At 31.1% G+C, this 18,306-nt stretch overlaps 1 protein-coding gene and 1 long non-coding RNA gene across 3 annotated transcripts; one reads left to right on the top strand and one right to left on the bottom strand.

Annotated features, from left to right (window-relative positions):
• The first annotated feature begins 856 nt into the window (after positions 1–856).
• On the top strand, positions 857–10,838 carry LOC143068025 (neo-calmodulin-like). The gene is made up of 5 exons (XM_076241766.1): positions 857–1,001; positions 6,977–7,016; positions 8,557–8,700; positions 9,514–9,762; positions 10,287–10,838. Exons 1-5 carry the CDS (start codon positions 999–1,001, stop codon positions 10,310–10,312), a joined length of 462 nt encoding a protein of 153 aa, XP_076097881.1. The 5' UTR covers positions 857–998; the 3' UTR covers positions 10,313–10,838.
• A 760-nt stretch (positions 10,839–11,598) lies between these two features.
• LOC143068026 (uncharacterized) lies at positions 11,599–16,117 on the bottom strand. Of its 2 annotated transcripts, XR_012976085.1 has the most exons (3): positions 15,749–16,117; positions 14,547–15,210; positions 11,599–12,612 (listed from the first exon to the last, which is right to left on the bottom strand). It is a non-coding gene; the product is annotated as an uncharacterized LOC143068026 (long non-coding RNA). The 2 variants fall into 2 exon arrangements; XR_012976084.1 differs by lacking the exon at positions 15,749–16,117 and having other exon boundaries at positions 14,547–15,742.
• Positions 16,118–18,306: the final 2,189 nt, after the last annotated feature.

Consider the following 18,306-nt stretch of genomic DNA (forward strand, 5'->3'; position numbering starts at 1 on the left):
AAGATTTGGTAAAAATAAATCAACAAAATGAGTGTTGCGTTTCTAAAGTAGTTCAGTATATTAATACTAATTAGTACTAATATTGATATAACAAAAACACCGCTATGATATTTTAAAAGTATCGCATTGATATAAGAACTAATGGCATTTGTTTATTTATGTATATAAGAAAAACACAGCACTTCAAATTTTACACGGACATAAACTTTAGCTTCTAACCAACTTCTGAATTTATATTCAGACTCAATTGTTGTTTATATTTGAACAATAAGTTTTAAAGTTAGTTTTTTCTTAATTTTTCGTTGCCGAAAACAACATTTTCCGCATAGAATGTCTGCATATTTACAATTGATATTAGACAATATCGTTATGTGATATAAGAAAAGTTTTTATCGATACGCTTCTTCCATAGACTGTGTCTATTGTTAAGATAATCTGCAAGAAACTGTCTTTGACACGTAGATACGAAGTCCATTGTCGGATTAGTTGAAACATATCTTAAACCAAGAGATAATTATGTGGAGAAAATTACAGCTTTTATAGAATCATGACAATTAAAAGATAATACAAATTAAAGTCTGAAAAGAACATACTAGTAATTCAAACAATTGACAAACTTTTCGTCTGGTTATGCTGTCGATCTATTTAATTATAATACTGTAGATGTTTTATAATAGTTTTTACGTTAGGGTTTAATTAAAGGAAACAAAATATTCGGCGATATATTATGAGTATCAATATAGTTAAATTCCCTTCAGATTTTTAAATGTCTCTTCTAATTACAAATGAAAGCTATTGTCAACCATGTCAATGTAAACCAAACTTTTAAATAACCTTTTTATGTTGTTGTCAAAGCATTATCTAATATACAGATATACTTTTGAATAAGATCGAAGTGGAGATCATAGACAAATTAGAGTTTAAAGTTAGTTATGAATTGACATTGGATTTAGGAACACCTTGCATTTTGGAAAGAAAGAGACAAAACAGTAGCTATAATGGTAAGTTTTATCGTAAAACTTCTTTATGTATGTGTGTCGCCTTCATTTATTTCTATTTTCAAGACGATATTTGTTCTGCTTTCAACTCAATTTTGTTTAAGAGATATTAATTTGAAAAACGAATTCAAAGACATCTATGAACATAAGATCAATTTAAATGTCAAACTTCATTATGTGGATAGGGGTTATATGTTATAAATTTTGATCATTTTGCAGGACATTTCAAGAGTTGTATGCACTTATTTATCCTGAAATAAATACTTTCGACTGTTTCAGTTTTTTATTGTAAATTTATAGCATATACAGTTACTTTTAAGAAATAAGAGCTGCAATGAAATAGTCTTTATATAAGCAAGTTAATTTTAAGACATTTCAATACCCGTGGGCGCGTTCTGAATACCATCGGGATGTAAACAAATGCAAACATTAAGAGCAATGTGTGTAATATACTGCATCCGGCTGCTGGTGGCTTTTATTTGACTGAGTGTTTCATATTTCCCGTAAGTAATTCGACACTGGTTTTATTTATGATGATACAAGTTTTGGTCTTTCTCGGTGTATTATGTTTGAGAATTTTACCCAACATGCTGGAACTAAGATGAAGAGCATTTAGAGCAAAAGGGACATACAAAACTCCTTTAAGTTGAAACATTAAGAGCATTTTAAGAAAATGGCCATTTACATGTTAAAGTCCCGATTACACATGTTACATTTCCAGCAGAACGACAATCTGTCGTCATTCACTCAATTAAAGTTTTTATTTTATACAAAAAAAAACCCACTTAAAATGAATTAGTTTTTCAATAATTTTATAATGAGGTCCTTATATTTAATTCTATGCTTTTTAGTGTAGTTAACATGAGTAGTTTGGATGCAGTTTTATTGGTGTTTTCCCATTATCTACTGTATCGTTATAACTTGAAGACTTCCAAATAAAGAAACTTTTTCAGACACAAAAACCAGTCAAACCAAAAATCAAGTTATTTTCTTAAATGGATTTTAGTATAGGAGATTCATAAAGAATTTCATGCTTTATACACCGTGCGCTATTCCGTACATAATAATCTACACATAACAAGGCGTTCATCCAGCACGAACACTCAAGTGTAACTTATTAATAATACCGCGATCGCTTTTAATAATTTAAATGCAAAAAAAAAATCAACAGCTTCATTATTTTGTAGTAAAAACTCATAGTAAAGAATACAAATTATTTATTATTCTAATTCACCATTCAGCCTTATAAAAAAAGTTCAGAACGCGTCAATTCCAAAGAGAAACATGTATTGACTTTAAATCAACTTTCGCATCAGTAAATTTTAACAAAACATGTCTTCAGCTTATTGTTGGAATAATTCGTTTTAAATGTAATAACAAGGTCATTGCATTCAACAAGGGAAATGTAAATATTGTAAATTTTAGGACAAAACAAGTTCAAGCTTTGTTTTTTTTTCATGTCACAAAAGTATAGTACTTGACATAAGGGTACCAGTTGATACATGTAAGATAGATAGTTGATTTGAATACGGATTAGCCAAAAGCATAACAATAACACATCATGTATACTATGTCATTTCAAAGACCTATTAAACTTATTCATTCTCACGGCCAAAATAATCCTTTACACAAACAAATTATTCGTTTTATGTTGCTTGACCAAATACTACAACAAACTGTAAAATACTTGACCTTACATAACACCAATCTTTAATCTTCTTGACCTGATACTACAACAATCTGTAACCTGCTTCACTTAACATGATTACAACAATCTATGATTTGTTTTATCTAACATTGCAACAATATGTCAGTAACGCGCTAGATCTAACATTACAACACTCTGTAACCTGCTTCACCTAACATTACAACAATCTGTAACCTGCTTCACCTAACATTACAACACTCTGTAACCTGCTTCACCTAACCTTACAACACTCTGTAACCTGCTTCACCTAACATTACAACACTCTGTAACCTGCTTCACCTAACATTACAACAATCTGTTACCTGCTTCACCTAACCTTACAACCATCTATTCTATGAGGTGATTCACCTAACATTACAACAATCTGTTACCTGCTTCACCTAACCTTACAACCATCTATTCTATGAGGTGATTCACCTAACATTACAACAATCTCTAACCTGCTTCACCTAATATTACAATACTCTGTAACCTGCTTCACCTAACCTTACAACACTCTGTAACCTGCTTCACCTAACATTACAACAATCTGTTACCTGCTTCACCTAACCTTACAACCATCTATTCTATGAGGTGATTCACCTAACATTACAACAATCTCTAACCTGCTTCACCTAACATTACAACACTCTGTAACCTGCTTCACCTAACATTACAACAATCTGTTACCTGCTTCACCTAACCTTACAACCATCTATTCTATGAGGTGATTCACCTAACATTACAACAATCTCTAACCTGCTTCACCTAACATTACAACACTCTGTAACCTGCTTCACCTAACATTACAACAATCTGTTACCTGCTTCACCTAACCTTACAACCATCTATTCTATGAGGTGATTCACCTAACATTACAACAATCTATTACCTGCTTCACCTAACCTTACAACCATCTATTCTATGAGGTGATTCACCTAACATTACAACAATCTGTTACCTGCTTCACCTAACCTTACAACCATCTATTCTATGAGGTGATTCACCTAACATTACAACAATCTCTAACCTGCTTCACTCAACATTACAACAATCTATGAAGTGATTCACCTGACATTACAATAATCTATGAAGTGATTCACTTAACATTACAACAATCTATGAAGTGATTCACCTGACATTACAACAATCCATAGAGTGATTCACTTAACGTTACAACAATATATGAAGTGATTCACTTAACATTACAACAGCTTATGAAGTGATTCACTTTACACTACAAAAATATCTGATGTGCTTCATCATACATTCCAACAATTTGTAACCTGCTTCACTTAACATTACAACAATCTATGAAGTGCTTCACCTAACATTACAACAATTTGTAACCTGTTCGTTTCGGCAACAAAGTTCATCGACAGGTTGTAGGTATCCCTTTGGGCACAAATTGTGCCTCTTTAATAGCAGACTTGTTTTTGTACTGTTACGAATCACAGTTTATGACTAAACTCAGTAAAGACCCGTCGAAATTGCATTTAATTGTTAAATTCAACAACACTTACCGTTATCTTGATGATATTTTTTCGTCAAATAATCAAGAATTTTCTCAATATACTGCTGAAATTTACGCCAAGGAACTTACTTTAAATAAATCAAATTTATTCGGTAATAACTGTTCTTTCCTGGATTTAGATATTTCGGTTTTAAACGGGAAACTCCACACCAAAATTTACGACAAAAGAGACGATTTTTCGTTCCCTTTTGTTAATTTTCCATTTTTAGATGGTGATGTTCTTTTGGCACCATCTTACGGTGTTTATATTTCACAGCTCGTTCGGTATGCACGTGTCTGTTGTGACGTTTCTGATTTTAACGAACGCAGTCTATGTATTACTGGTAAATTATTAAACCAGGGATATCGTTACCATACATTACTTAAAATCTTTACTAAATTTTTCCATAGATATAAAGATTTGGTTTTGAAGTTTGGTTGTACCTGTATAAAATTTATTTCAAACGGGATAGCACATCCTTATTTTTTTCGGAAATGTTGTTAACCGTGCAGAAAATTTAGAAATGATCCATGTAAACTTGTCGCTCCTTTAAATAAACTTATTCTAAAAGGTTACCTATTCAATACTGTAATAAGATAATTGAATATTGTTTTTATTCGTATAAATATTGATTTTGTTATCAGTAAATTAAAAGCTAACTAAATATTACTAGTGTGGTATATACATATACATATGCATGGATCTACAATCTGTCGATACCTGTAACTTGGCATTGCACAAGGTCATGTTTTTCTCTGGCTGTTTATGACGTCTTTCACTTAATCCATGGATGTTGGATGTACGGATTGATAGTTTAATCTTTAAGTTAGATGCATGATTTTTTTAGAATGAAATTCAAAACAGTGTAGCTGTGGCCATTGATTGACACATTAAAATCATCCATTGACTGGGACAATTTACGTGAACGTTTGTCTGTAACGACCACTGTTCACGACGAACCTACGATAGACATTTAAACTGTGGGGTCACCAAAGGTTTCTTAACGCCTTTAATTATAAAATAATTCGAAAAATTAATCAGGAATAACCTTTGTGTTTTGATTTATATAATTGATATAAATCAAAATATCGTGTTATTTCTGATTAATTTTTCGAATTACTTTATTTAGGTGTTGAGAACCTTTGGTGACCCCATAGTTTAAGTGTCTTTAAAAAGTACATAGTGAGCATTGGTCGTTACATACAAACGTTCACCTAAATTGTCCCAGTCAATGGATGATTTTAATGTGTCAATCAATGGCCACAGCTACACTGTTTTGAATTTCATTCTATTAGTAGTTAGTGGCTTTGAACTAGCTGTCAGATAACTGTGAGTACTCTCAGATCTGTTAATTGTGACTTTTTGTGTCGGGATGTACAAGTACCCGGCCACATCCACTTGTATTTTTTTTTCCATCTGATGAGTTAAGCCTTTTTTTCAACTGATTTGTATAGTTCGTTCTTGTGTTGTACTGTTATACCACTGTCCTAGGTTATGGGAGGGTTGGGATCCCGCTAACATGTTTAACCCCGCCATATTATTATGAACATGTATGAGCCTGTCCCAAATCAGGAGCCTGTAATTCAGTGGTTGTCGTTTGTTTATGTGTTACATATTTGTTTTTCGTTCATTTTTTTTTTATATAAATAAGGCCGTTAGTTTTCTCGTTTGAATTGTTTTACATTGTCTTATCGGGGCCTTTTATAGCTGTCTATGCGGTATTGGCTTTGCTCGTTGTTGAAGGCCGTACGGTTACCTATAGTTGTTAATGTCTGTGTCATTTTGGTCTCTTCTTGACAGTTGTCTCATTGGCAATCATACCACATCTTCTTTTTTATATTGACCTAACTAAATATAAGAGGTCAATATATACAGTTTTTAACAAGAGACATAGGGCTCTAGCATACACGTGTATTTTTTAAAAAGCTTTAAATGTTCGAAAGTGTAAATTATGCTTGATATGATAGGTCTATCAGGTTATTTGCATATATTTCAATTACATTGTGCAGTATTTGATATAAGAATTTAGGAAACTTTGTCTTTTAGCTTTTACCCAAGTTTTAATTCAATACATATTTGCAGTAGGAATTTAGCTCATGTATACGTGCTTAAAATGTTTTAAAATAAAAAGCCTTTCCAATCAAATGTCTACTAGGTTATTACATTTAGCATGTCATTAAAATGTAGTTGTGGTTGAAATGTATATATATACACAAAATAAACAAAAAAAAACAAAAAAAAAAAACAGAAAGGCAATATCCATTTCTAATTTCATATATATAGTTTTAGATCTAATTATTGTATAAAATTTTTGCAAAAAAAATATCTCACAACCGTTTGCATAAAATCACCTCCTTTTTATGGAAGGATTTTTCTGGAGGTGCGATTAGACAACTTATCAACAGTGTCTAAATACAATTTAAATCAGCAATTCTAGGTCACAACGTTACAGACTTCAACAATGAGCAAAAACCATGGATAAACACAGGTACTTCGGAAGGCTCAACAATTCCAGCAGAACTAGAATTAGCATGTTCACATGACGACGAACTTTATTTGTCATCTTAATCGTAAAACGTTCATCGACAGCACTACTTACATGATTGTTGTTAAAATATCATATCGAAACAAAACCAGCTATAAAATTAAGCCAGAAAGCTTATCGTTACATGTATAATACCAATTTCTGTTGAGTTCTTGCAAGACTTATTCTAAATTAATTTTTCTTTTAGTTCCGGCAATACTTATTCTAAAACTATTTTTTTTGTTTTGTGCAGGCTGATGTAAAGTCAAAATTAACGAAAGCCCAAGTGCAAGGTAAGATCTAACTATGGAGCAAAACATGGATTATACAAATTTCTCGATGTTTTCAACATATTGAAATGCATATGTGCAATCAATTATGTAATACTAACACGATCTTCGGGCCAATGCTTGGATAATAGAAAATTGTCGTTCTTTCAGTAACATAATCCCGTTTAATCGAGAGAAAAAATACACTGAAGTTTCTTGAACCATGCAGTGCCTATTACGACATTGGATCCGTAACCGTTTTAACGAAACGAAAAGCAATTGAAGCCTTTTTCATCCAAAAGTATTGTGTGTGCATAATTATACTAAAATCATTAGTTTTGAAACAGTGATGGCTGAACTAAGTGAATGTCTACATTTTTTGTTGTTTGAATTTAACTTACTTTCAAACAAATTCGTAAGCGTCTAGTACTTGTATGTAAATTCAGTTTGAACCCTATTTTATATTTATTTTGTGTTCATTAGAAGAAAGACCGATCATTATGAATGATTCTGTCGGGCAATTAAAGATTGAAATTGTAATCTCTCTTATAACATGTATATTTATGCCACAGTACATATACGTTCTTCAATATCAATATATAAATGGTGTACATGTATCGTATACACTTGATAAACTCTTCTGCTAAAACTGGTTCAAGTAGCTTACATTACTTTGGTGTGATCATTACTTACAGTTGAAGGCATTCCTTACTTTACAATAACGAACATTACTAAACAGCAATGTCTTGCTTTTTGTTTGTTAAGTGAAAAAAATGATTTTTTTATGAATCATTTGGACTTAATCAAAGAGATAAGAATAATCTTAGACCCTACATTTTCCTTGGAACGAGACAAAAAGACGATATAATCGATTCACACCCTATCAATACGAATATTTTAGATTAGGGACCTACTGTTTTGAATTTCCTTCGGAGTTCGGTATTTTTGTTATTTTACTTGTAAGATAATATGTCCAAAAAACTGCAGAATCCTATATGCATTTTTTATACTATCACCATGTCAATGAATGAATGAATGTCATGAATGTTCCTTTCCTGATTGTAATTTAAAGATCGTTCAAAAAAATTCATCAGTCAAAAAAGAGGGGGAAGATACCCAAATGTCAATCAAAATCCATCAGTCGAAGAAATATCGACAAAAACATGAAAAAAAAACGAGAGAGCTGTAAAATGTAAATCATATTCTTTTATTCTTTCAATGATAGCAGCATTAAGGATGTACTTGATTTTTTGGAATTTGTGTTCGATGTTCGGACTCCTTAGTGTTTTTCTATACGATTCAAAGTGAAATATTTTGCCCCATAACACCCCTTTATCTTTTCATATAAGGTCATTCAGAAAAATTTAAGCAGATTCCTGGTTTTTCTTTCTGTCGATCTGAGACCCAAATAATATCAATATAGATCTATATCTTAATTAATTCCGACGTACATCCTTAAGTAATACGATATGTAAGAAAATGTAAATTTTAGTTTGATATGGGCTTTGTTGACCAGTATGCGTGTATTACTGTTTTGATATAAATTATAATGATGTATTTACAGAATTTAAAGAAGCATTTAAGAACTTCGACAAAAATGGCGATGGAAAAATATCTTGTAAAGAACTGAGGACATTCCTAAATTCTGTAGGACAAGATGCCTCTGATGCTGAAGTACAAAGGATAATGCTAAGAGTAGATCACGATAGTAAGTATAAATAATCAGGACGAACGAACACAACACATTTTTTAGCATGCAAAAGATCTTTTCGGAGTGTATCAACGTATGCTCATTTAGTACGATTAACCGCTACATATGTTTATAACAGAAAGAGCAAGTAGTATATATGAATATAACAATATAGATGTTATATGAATAAATCTTACTCGGAAGTAGATGAAAGTACAGATATGAAAAAAAACCAAGATTCCAGATCAAATGTATTTTGCAGGTAATCTTACCGAAATATGAGTTAATTCACTTTTTAAATGGCACCTGTAATGTTGGTCACAACAAGTTTAACTCGCCATTGGCGACAAGTTATAAAAAAAAAAATAGGCAATGCAAATGAGACAGGACACATGAATGGTATTTCTATAACAAAATCGTATTCGGCATAGACATTCCGTTCATGTCATATGATGACGTAAACTAAAACGCTTGGTTTAGTAGTAAAAGTTAAAGCCGCCCACTACACATATTACATAATGGATGTACGTGTAAAATTTGTAACTGGAATAGATAATGAATTGGTTGTCACTGTATTTTAGTTTTAAGCTATTATATATGACCTTGTCCATTCTGAATATACTTAGATCAAAATGATCAATGTATTTGTACAATTGAAGACAAATCTGAGTTGATGAAATAGTTTTAGAAAGTTGTTTTCAGCTTTGAAAGGTAGTAATGCATTTCTAACATAACTCTATTGTAATCAGATGTCTTGGACTTTCAGCTTGACGGCGACTGTTTTACAAATGAAAATAAATATACCTTAATACAAATACGTTTTTTTTAAAGATAGTGGTTCTATAGAATTTCAAGAATTCCTGGTAATGATGTCGACTGAAACAGCAGAGGAACCCCCAGCAACAAACGATCAATTCCGTGATGCATTTCGGGAATTTAACAAAGATGGCAATGGAGTCATAACTATGAAAGAATTCAAGAAAGCTATGGCTAAACTAGGAAATAAATTATCAGATAAACAAGTCAAACAAATGATCAAAGAAGTTGATCTTGATGGGGATGGTGAAATCAATTATAAAGGTATATCATAATGATAATATAATCATAAAATATATATTTTGTTTTACATTTAAATAAACACTTTAGATTATCTACCATTCCTTTTGTAATGGCAACATTTACAGGTAAATGAATATGATTGATTTTGTAGTTTTAAAAATTTACTAAGCTAAACACTTTTTTAAATACAATTTTGATTTCAAAACACGGAGAGGACCTCTGTTTTTTTTATTTGATGTCCTTGAATTGTTTACTGGAATGTTCATGCATATGGAAATGTTACTCTACCTTTTTAATCGTATTCTACATAAAACAAGCACAAACATTAAAGATAATACAAATTCGAACTAAAAAAGACAAGACCGTGATGAGAAAAATTGATGTAATATAAGACAAAACACTACAACAGCAAAACATATAGATCGAGTAGTATAAAAGAAAAAGAAAATCCTTCCATGATACAAAATCAGTACATGCAGAAGAAAACAACACTGTTAGATAGTTAGTTAATGAAATGTTTAATCATCATGTTATCTTGATTTCAGAATTCGTACAAATGATGTCAAACTGAAATGGAATCAAGTTGTGCTAAGATATTTACCTTATATTTAAGGTCATACACAAGTTATGACATACTAGGATTGTTGCATTCAACATTTGTGAACTATAATTAGACTGTGATAATGTGCTTTGCATAAGACTATGCATGAGACATTTAAAGCCAAATGTCGGTTCTATTCCATGCAACTATGGTACACATTAAATATGCAATTATCTAATAAAATTAGATTTTGCATATTGGCAGATATAGATTAGTAAAAGTACTTGTAGCTTATTAATGTAACTTAAAGAGTATATGTTTTATATAAAAATGCATATGGAAAAAGAACAAGACAATTGTAAACAATTTGTAGTCTTAGACCTTGTATACATGTATCCGTTGTTATCTTGTTGTTTTAAATATTTTGTACTTTGTGGTATCAACATAAGTGTCACACAGTATATAGCATACATGTATGTTGTATGTGCTTACTTTAGTTTAATATGTATACACACGTAAAGACCAATATATATTTCTAAATAAATATCAATTATAATTGCAGTTTTGAATTTATTTACGCACGGAACGGAAAGAAGTAGGTCCAGTAAGATCCCTTTTTGGCCCCAAAATATAGCAGTTTGACAAAATTGTGAAAATGTAAACTTTTATTTATTTATTAGAAATTAGAATGCTTCTGCTACATACATATGGGCTGTTTTCGACAAAATAATGCACATTTATCGGGTACTAGCATCATTAAGTCTGATTAATATGAAGATGATAATACATATCTTATATAAAGGTTGAGGATGAACACGGATGCGGCCACTTTCATTTTTGACAAAAACCATCTGAAAAGTGACATTTTTTTGGGGGCATATTTGATAGATTTTTCATATTTTGGCTTGAATCGGAGCGTTTTTAATGACTAAATCAGTTAAAATCTTTCACATAAACTAATTGAATCAACTGAAATAGACACTCAAGTGTTTAAAAAGTGTCCAAAATCTTTCGTCAGATGAACCTGAAATTTGAGAACAAAATCGACCTTTACCAGACCTACTCCTTTGTTATTTAAAAAGTTTACGATGCTATGAAGAATTCTACTTTTTTATGTATTTGGAAGTGCTGTTTCTGAAAGACACATAAGAATTACCCGCAATACAGATTTTTAATACAAACAGATTTTAGCCAAAGAATTGACATCACAAACGATGCACATGAAAACACTTTAAATTCTCCCTCGCCCTGCTCGTCCGAATTTAAAGTATTTAATCTCTAAATTCAATAGGCTATAAACAAAACGAACACAGATATAGGATTAGTTGCTCGCAGTAACATATCATTTTCTATTGCGATACAATATTTTATTTTACTTTCTTCTACATATTTCTTCCGATTCAAACCACTGACATATAAATCCATGACATATAACATTGTTTCTCATTCGCATCTTTTCTTTTTCCTCGGTTAATACCTCCAACGACTGTACGTATGTAATAAACATAGCAGCAACTGTCAATTTACCAATGTGACCAACTTCAGTTCGACGCAACTGCGAGCACCTTCGATAATATTACATTTAAATGCCAAACTTTATATAGTACCATTAAATCCCACCCGTAGAAACCGCCAAAACTTTCCTCGTGCATTATACACCCGACATCAAACTCTATAAATAATACATACTGTTGCAGAACTAGTTATACTAGTTCCCATCTATAAATAATTACCACTAATAGCAAACGGGAAAACACCAATTTCAAACGAAATAAAATATATTTAAATTCTCCCTCGCCCTGCTCGTCCGAATTTAAAGTATTTAATCTCTAAATTCAATAGGCTATAAACAAAACGAACACAGATATAGGATTAGTTGCTCGCAGTAACATCGAAACAAAGGAAATGAAACAGATCAGAATAAGATGCCGATACAAAAAGATATTACCAATTGATGTCAGATCTAAAATTTTTCTTCATATAACCATCTTCAAACTGACATCACGAGCTCTATAGTACGATAAAGGTGTATTATCTTCTCTTAGCTAGTAAACACTTCGCGACTTCAAAGAGAACACAAAACAAAAATGAAATCAGATTCTAAACAAGTTAATTTCAGATAAATCTTTTAACCACTTAACAGGACTGATCTCATATCCAAATCGGCAATCGGAACACCAAAAACGTAACTTTCCAAAATAAAATTTATATTTCAAAACGGTAAATATATATAGTGAACTAGACTGACGCTTCCACATGAGATGGTAATGCAAAGACAATTTTTCAAATCTTGAATCATTGGATAATTTCCCAGACTGTTTCCATTGATTCTGCAAATAGAAGAAAACAATCAAAAACTTCATATATACATGTATGTTAATTAGATAAACATTAAACTTCTATAGATATATACATACTTCATATCTATATACAACTTCTAATCACACTGTGCGATTCTTTATGTTACACTGTGCAACATAGCTCATGAAAGTCAAAACATATACATATCTCATATCTACATACATCAACTTCTAATCACACTGTGTGATTCTTTATGTTACACTGTGCAACATAGCTCACGAAAGTCTATACATATACATATTTCATATCTACATACATCAACTTCTAATCACATTGTGTGATTCTTTATTATGTGCACATACATCAATTTCTAATCACACTGTGATTCTTTATGGTACACTGTACAACATAGCTCGTGAAAGTCTATATATATATACATATACATATCTCATATCTATATAACATATGAAAAAACAAAGACCACAATTTTTCCCAAAACGAAACCAGGATATATACATGAACTATTAGGTACAACTTGACTAAATTAATGTGAATCATATACAAACAATAACTTATGTATGGTTGGCATGAATCTAAATACAATAACTGAATAAATGAATAACTCAGGAACTACCCCGCCGGCTAGGAACAATCCAATAAACCTAATAAAGGGATCAACTGGAAACCTGGATCCGATCCAATGCGACAAGACGTCTCGCTAGACATACTCGGACGTGTATTGTTTTAAAAACAAATATACATGTATCATTGTACATTCATAATATGAATGAAACTTGAATGATGCCCTGTCTACACCTCAGGTCTACACCGGCCTATAAAGTGATAGTATCAGAGGAAAATGTCCGCTATAAAATAATCACATATCTTAACCTTATACAAACTATACACTAGTACTGTACATACAATTCAGTATTTCTCCGTAAACTAACGACACGTGAAAAATTAAACTTCTAACCACATTGCGATACTTTATGTTACACTGTGCAACACAACTCATGAAAGTCTATACATATATACATCATGTACATATCTCATATCTACATACATCAACATCTAATCACACTGCTACACTGTACATCTATGGTACAACATAGCTCATGAAATTCCATACAAAGTCCATCCTAATACTGTATATTATGTCACAGAACAGCTATATTGTTCACGAATAAACTGTACACACTGTGTGCAATACCCTTATAAGTGTATCTTATTTAAATATATACCTTCTAAATTACTATTAGTAGGCAGACCGAAATAAATCTAACAAATTACTGTTAAATGGTTGCATATCAAAAATGCTGTATTCGTCCGATCCTTGCATAAAACTGAATTTGATTTCTCTAACCACGGAAATATTTTATATAGCCTTAATATTCGTACTGTAAACAATTCACAGCTGATTTTCACTTAAGTACCATTAATGTAGCTGTTACTTTTCGCATATGCAGTATAAAATTTATTAAATAACCCTATCAATCAAATAATTATACATGTAGGAACTATCCAAACTAATGCAGTTATTAAATGATGACCAATCATATGCAAATGCATCAACACTCAATGTTCGAGGTGTAAAAAAAACAAACTTTAAGACAAACTACAACACCATATTTCTTCTGTCGGTAAATAAATCACAAATGAATGAACACCGTAACAGATCAAATTATTTGAAATTGATATCTGAAACACCCGGATCTTCGAAATCAAAATTTTACTAAATTTGTCAGCTTTTATATATTTATCTCTAGGAATCCATTCAGTTTTGATCATATCTAATACAGTTTAAGCATATCGTTAAAAACTCTAAAGCTGTGTCTGAAGCTCCTACTTCATACAAACTTTTCTTATTTTCTTTAGTTTATACATTCTAATTATCGGTGTAAATCTAAACTAATTATCCACTCAATAGGTTATGTACGGATTGTAAAATATAATTGCTTACCGTTTTTAATTCTCTCCAAGTTTAACTCTTGGTTCACTCCGATTTATCTCTCTTAAAATGTGTTACATTTATTACCTAGTACATCTGCATATTCAGTGGCATCGGGAAAAAAAACAAATCCTCTCAGGTATTCTATGAAAATATAAAAGATGCCTTAAATTAGATTTGTCATATTCAAAATACCCAAACCCAATTTTTGTCTTTCAAAATACAAAAGAATCACAATAAGCTCTACAAGATCGTCATACATAAAAGCCTCATCATAATTGACAAATACCTGAAAATGCTGTTAACCTTAAAATTATTTTTCAACCCACTTTAACTAAATTTCCACAATTAATAGTAATATCGCATTCATGCAAATAAAACAGATATAATGTTTTATAAACTCTTAAATTTTAACAGGTATTTCTAATGTCCCTTATTTTAAATTACAATTAACACCTAGTCATTCTATAATTTGAACTGGTGTCCATATGCTCTAGTCTTACTAAAGTTTAAAATAAAACCATATTTTTACTAACTCACTTTTAACCTGCAAGTCCATAATTTCACAAATTTCAGAACTTTCTGCTGTTCCCTATCAGTCGTCTAAATAAACCACAATCGGAATACTTACAGCTCTCCAATATTGTTCTAAAACTCTGATCGTTTTCTAGTAAAACTGTGAAAGTAAATAATCTGATTTTAGTCAAATTTCTAGGGGGAAAAAAATGAAATCTTTGATGATCACAATTCTCATCTATGCTTCAAATAAAATGTATACATATATTGAATTATGTACAAACGTTTAGACTCCATTAACACCTTCAAATTTGATCTTTCGTTTATATATATTTGTTTACACGACTCAAATCTAGTACACGTCTTTCTATACCTGAACTTTGTACTGAAACAGTTATCGGATTTAATACAAATTATGGACACTCTATTTCATTGCTACAATTATAGAATTTCATAAAGACTTCAACAAAAATTGCATGCTTAAAAGCTGATTTTTTTTTTTTAAGATTAATGAACACAACATGCTTCATTATTGAATGGAATTATATAACCAAATTATATCGTATCTAAAATAAATTATAAGCCTGTAAAACGGTTTTCCAAAAGTATACATTATATTTTAAATTCACTTTAACGTTAATAATTTGATCTCCAGACTTAATTTTAAAATTGTAATTAAAATCAACATTATACTCAACTCCATTCATAATACTTCCATATAACATTGTTTCTCATTCGCATCTTTTCTTTTTCCTGAGTTAATACCTCCAACGACTGTACGTATGTAATAAACATAGCAGCAACTGTCAATTTACCAATGTGACCAACTTCAGTTCGACGCAACTGCGAGCACCTTCGATAATATTACATTTAAATGCCAAACTTTATATAGTACCATTAAATCCCACCCGTAGAAACCGCCAAAACTTTCCTCGTGCATTATACACCCGACATCAAACTCTATAAATAGTACATACTGTTGCAGAACTAGTTATACTAGTTCCCATCTATAAATAATTACCACTAATAGCAAACGGGAAAACACCAATTTCAAACGAAATAAAATATATATATGATGTCTTCATATGATGAGGACACATTAATCTTGTTGATTTATGTATAATTGTCATTAGTTTCTTTTGTTACCTATTCTGACATCGGACTCGGACTTTTTTAAAACTGAGAGTTGCTGTGTGTTTATTTATTCTTCATTGGCTAGAGGTATAGGAGAAGACTTGGTGTCTCACAAAACATCTTTTACCTCGCCGCATTTATATGCGCCTGTTAAAAGTCAGGAGCCTCTGGCCTTTTTTTGTCTTGAGTATATTTTTTTTTCAAATTTAGTGCATTGATATATATTTTGGAGTTTGGTGTAACATCCGTTTTCATTGAACTAATACACATTTTGTTAAGGGCCAGTCTTTAGCCCGCCTGCAGGTGTGGGATTTTAAAGCTGTGTCGAAGACCAATTGTTGGCCTATGGTTGTTTTGTACTCTTTGGTCGGATTGTTGTCTCTTTTGACACATTCCCAATTGACATTCTCAATTCACTAGAAAAAAATCAATGCACTATACACTTTTTAATGACTAAAATGTTTCTATCGTTGAATTCATGAGACATTAATAAAATGCAAGAAGCATATGTTTTGTAACAACAGAACATAAAATGGACTGGACTTAAACTGCAAGACGACTCGTTGGTAATGCGTCGGCAGGCAAAAAAAATCACTATCAATATACTATTCTAAATAAACTGAAGATTCAATTTAAAATCGCAAGATAGCTTTGGTTCAAAAGTTCTTATGACTTCCGTATTAAATGTTCAATGCTTGTGATAGTATCAAAATTACAGCTTTACAACTATCAAGCATGTTGGCATATTATGATTTAACTTTTTAAAAATTATTATTAATTGCATGCAGTGGTGCTTTAATGGTTTTGAAAAACTAAACCCAATGAAAGTTAACGTTTCTTATATATAATAAATGAATATGTGAATATAAAAGTATAACATATAATTGTATATTTATTTAATTGATTTACATTCTTTGAAGTAAAAGAACAATAACCACTCCGTTTTGAAATGATTTTATTTCGAAATGAATATGATAGTTGTGAAAGAAGATTTCAAGGGTGCATAATATAGTGAATAAAAAGCTATAACGATCAAAATCTTCAATTATTTATACATTTTTCATATCTGTACAAATATTTCTAAAATAGATTTTTGTTTTTAAATTTCTTCATACTTTTATGGTCATACGATGATATAAGAATGTTCGTATTCGCCCATTACCACTTATTTTGATTATAAATAGCAATAACGAGCAAAATCATAAATCATTTATAGATCTTTCATGTCTGAATATAACTTTCTAAAATAGATGTTGTCGATTGATCTTTTGTTGTCTATTCCTTCCTATCTATGACCATACGATGATATATAAGAATGTTCCCATTTACCCGTTTTAACTCGGTGATATTGTAACAATGTTGACTTCTGTACCCACAAAAGTTAAAACATATCAAACGAATGGATAACAACTGTCATATTCCTGACATTGTACAGGCATTTTCTTATGTAGAAAATGGTGGATTGAACCTGGTTTTATACTAGCTAAACCTCTCATTTGTAAATACAGTTGCATCAAATTCACTTATATTGGCAAATATCCGTTAACAAAACAAATAGACATAATAGGTAAAAATGTTAGAAATTCCTCTCTTGTCAATACACTTTTGTAGTTTCTCCATGTCAAAAGGCTTCATTAAGGGTATCTTGGTCATGTGTTATGTACTTACCTAGCCGATGCAGTGTTTGCAATCCTGCATCAAGTGGTATGCGTGTTTTTTGAAGATATTTGACAGCTTTTAATTTCTTAAATTGCAGTTTGTCAATCAATATGACTTACTGGGGAAATTTTAGGAAACGGCGAAAATTCCTGTAACACAATGGACGTGAGTGTTCCAAATATAACTCTGAACGTCATTCACGACGTTATATATATATATAGAGTGACTTAAGGATGTACTTAGGTGAGGTTTTGGAATTTGTGTCAAATGTTCGGACTCCTTGGTGTTTTTCCATACAATATAATGTAAAATATTTTGCCCCATAACACCCATTTATTTTTTCATATAAGACTTAATAGCTCATGAAAGGTCATATACCAAAATTTTAGAAGATTCTTAATTTTCTTTCTTTTGTTTTGAGAACTAATAATACCAATGCAAATATAAAGGTAAAAGTCCGAGT

Source organism: Mytilus galloprovincialis, chromosome 3 (genome assembly GCF_965363235.1).
Source record: "Mytilus galloprovincialis chromosome 3, xbMytGall1.hap1.1, whole genome shotgun sequence".
Classification (NCBI taxonomy): Eukaryota; Metazoa; Mollusca; class Bivalvia; order Mytilida; family Mytilidae; genus Mytilus; species Mytilus galloprovincialis.

What these genes read in the sequence shown, in the direction of transcription:
- LOC143068025 (XM_076241766.1), top strand. An exon ending in AACGAAAGCCCAAGTGCAAG is followed by an intron (nt 7,017 to 8,556) that starts GTAAGATCTAAC and finishes ATGTATTTACAG; the next exon opens with AATTTAAAGAAGCATTTAAG. An exon ending in TGGTGAAATCAATTATAAAG is followed by an intron (nt 9,763 to 10,286) that starts GTATATCATAAT and finishes TCTTGATTTCAG; the next exon opens with AATTCGTACAAATGATGTCA.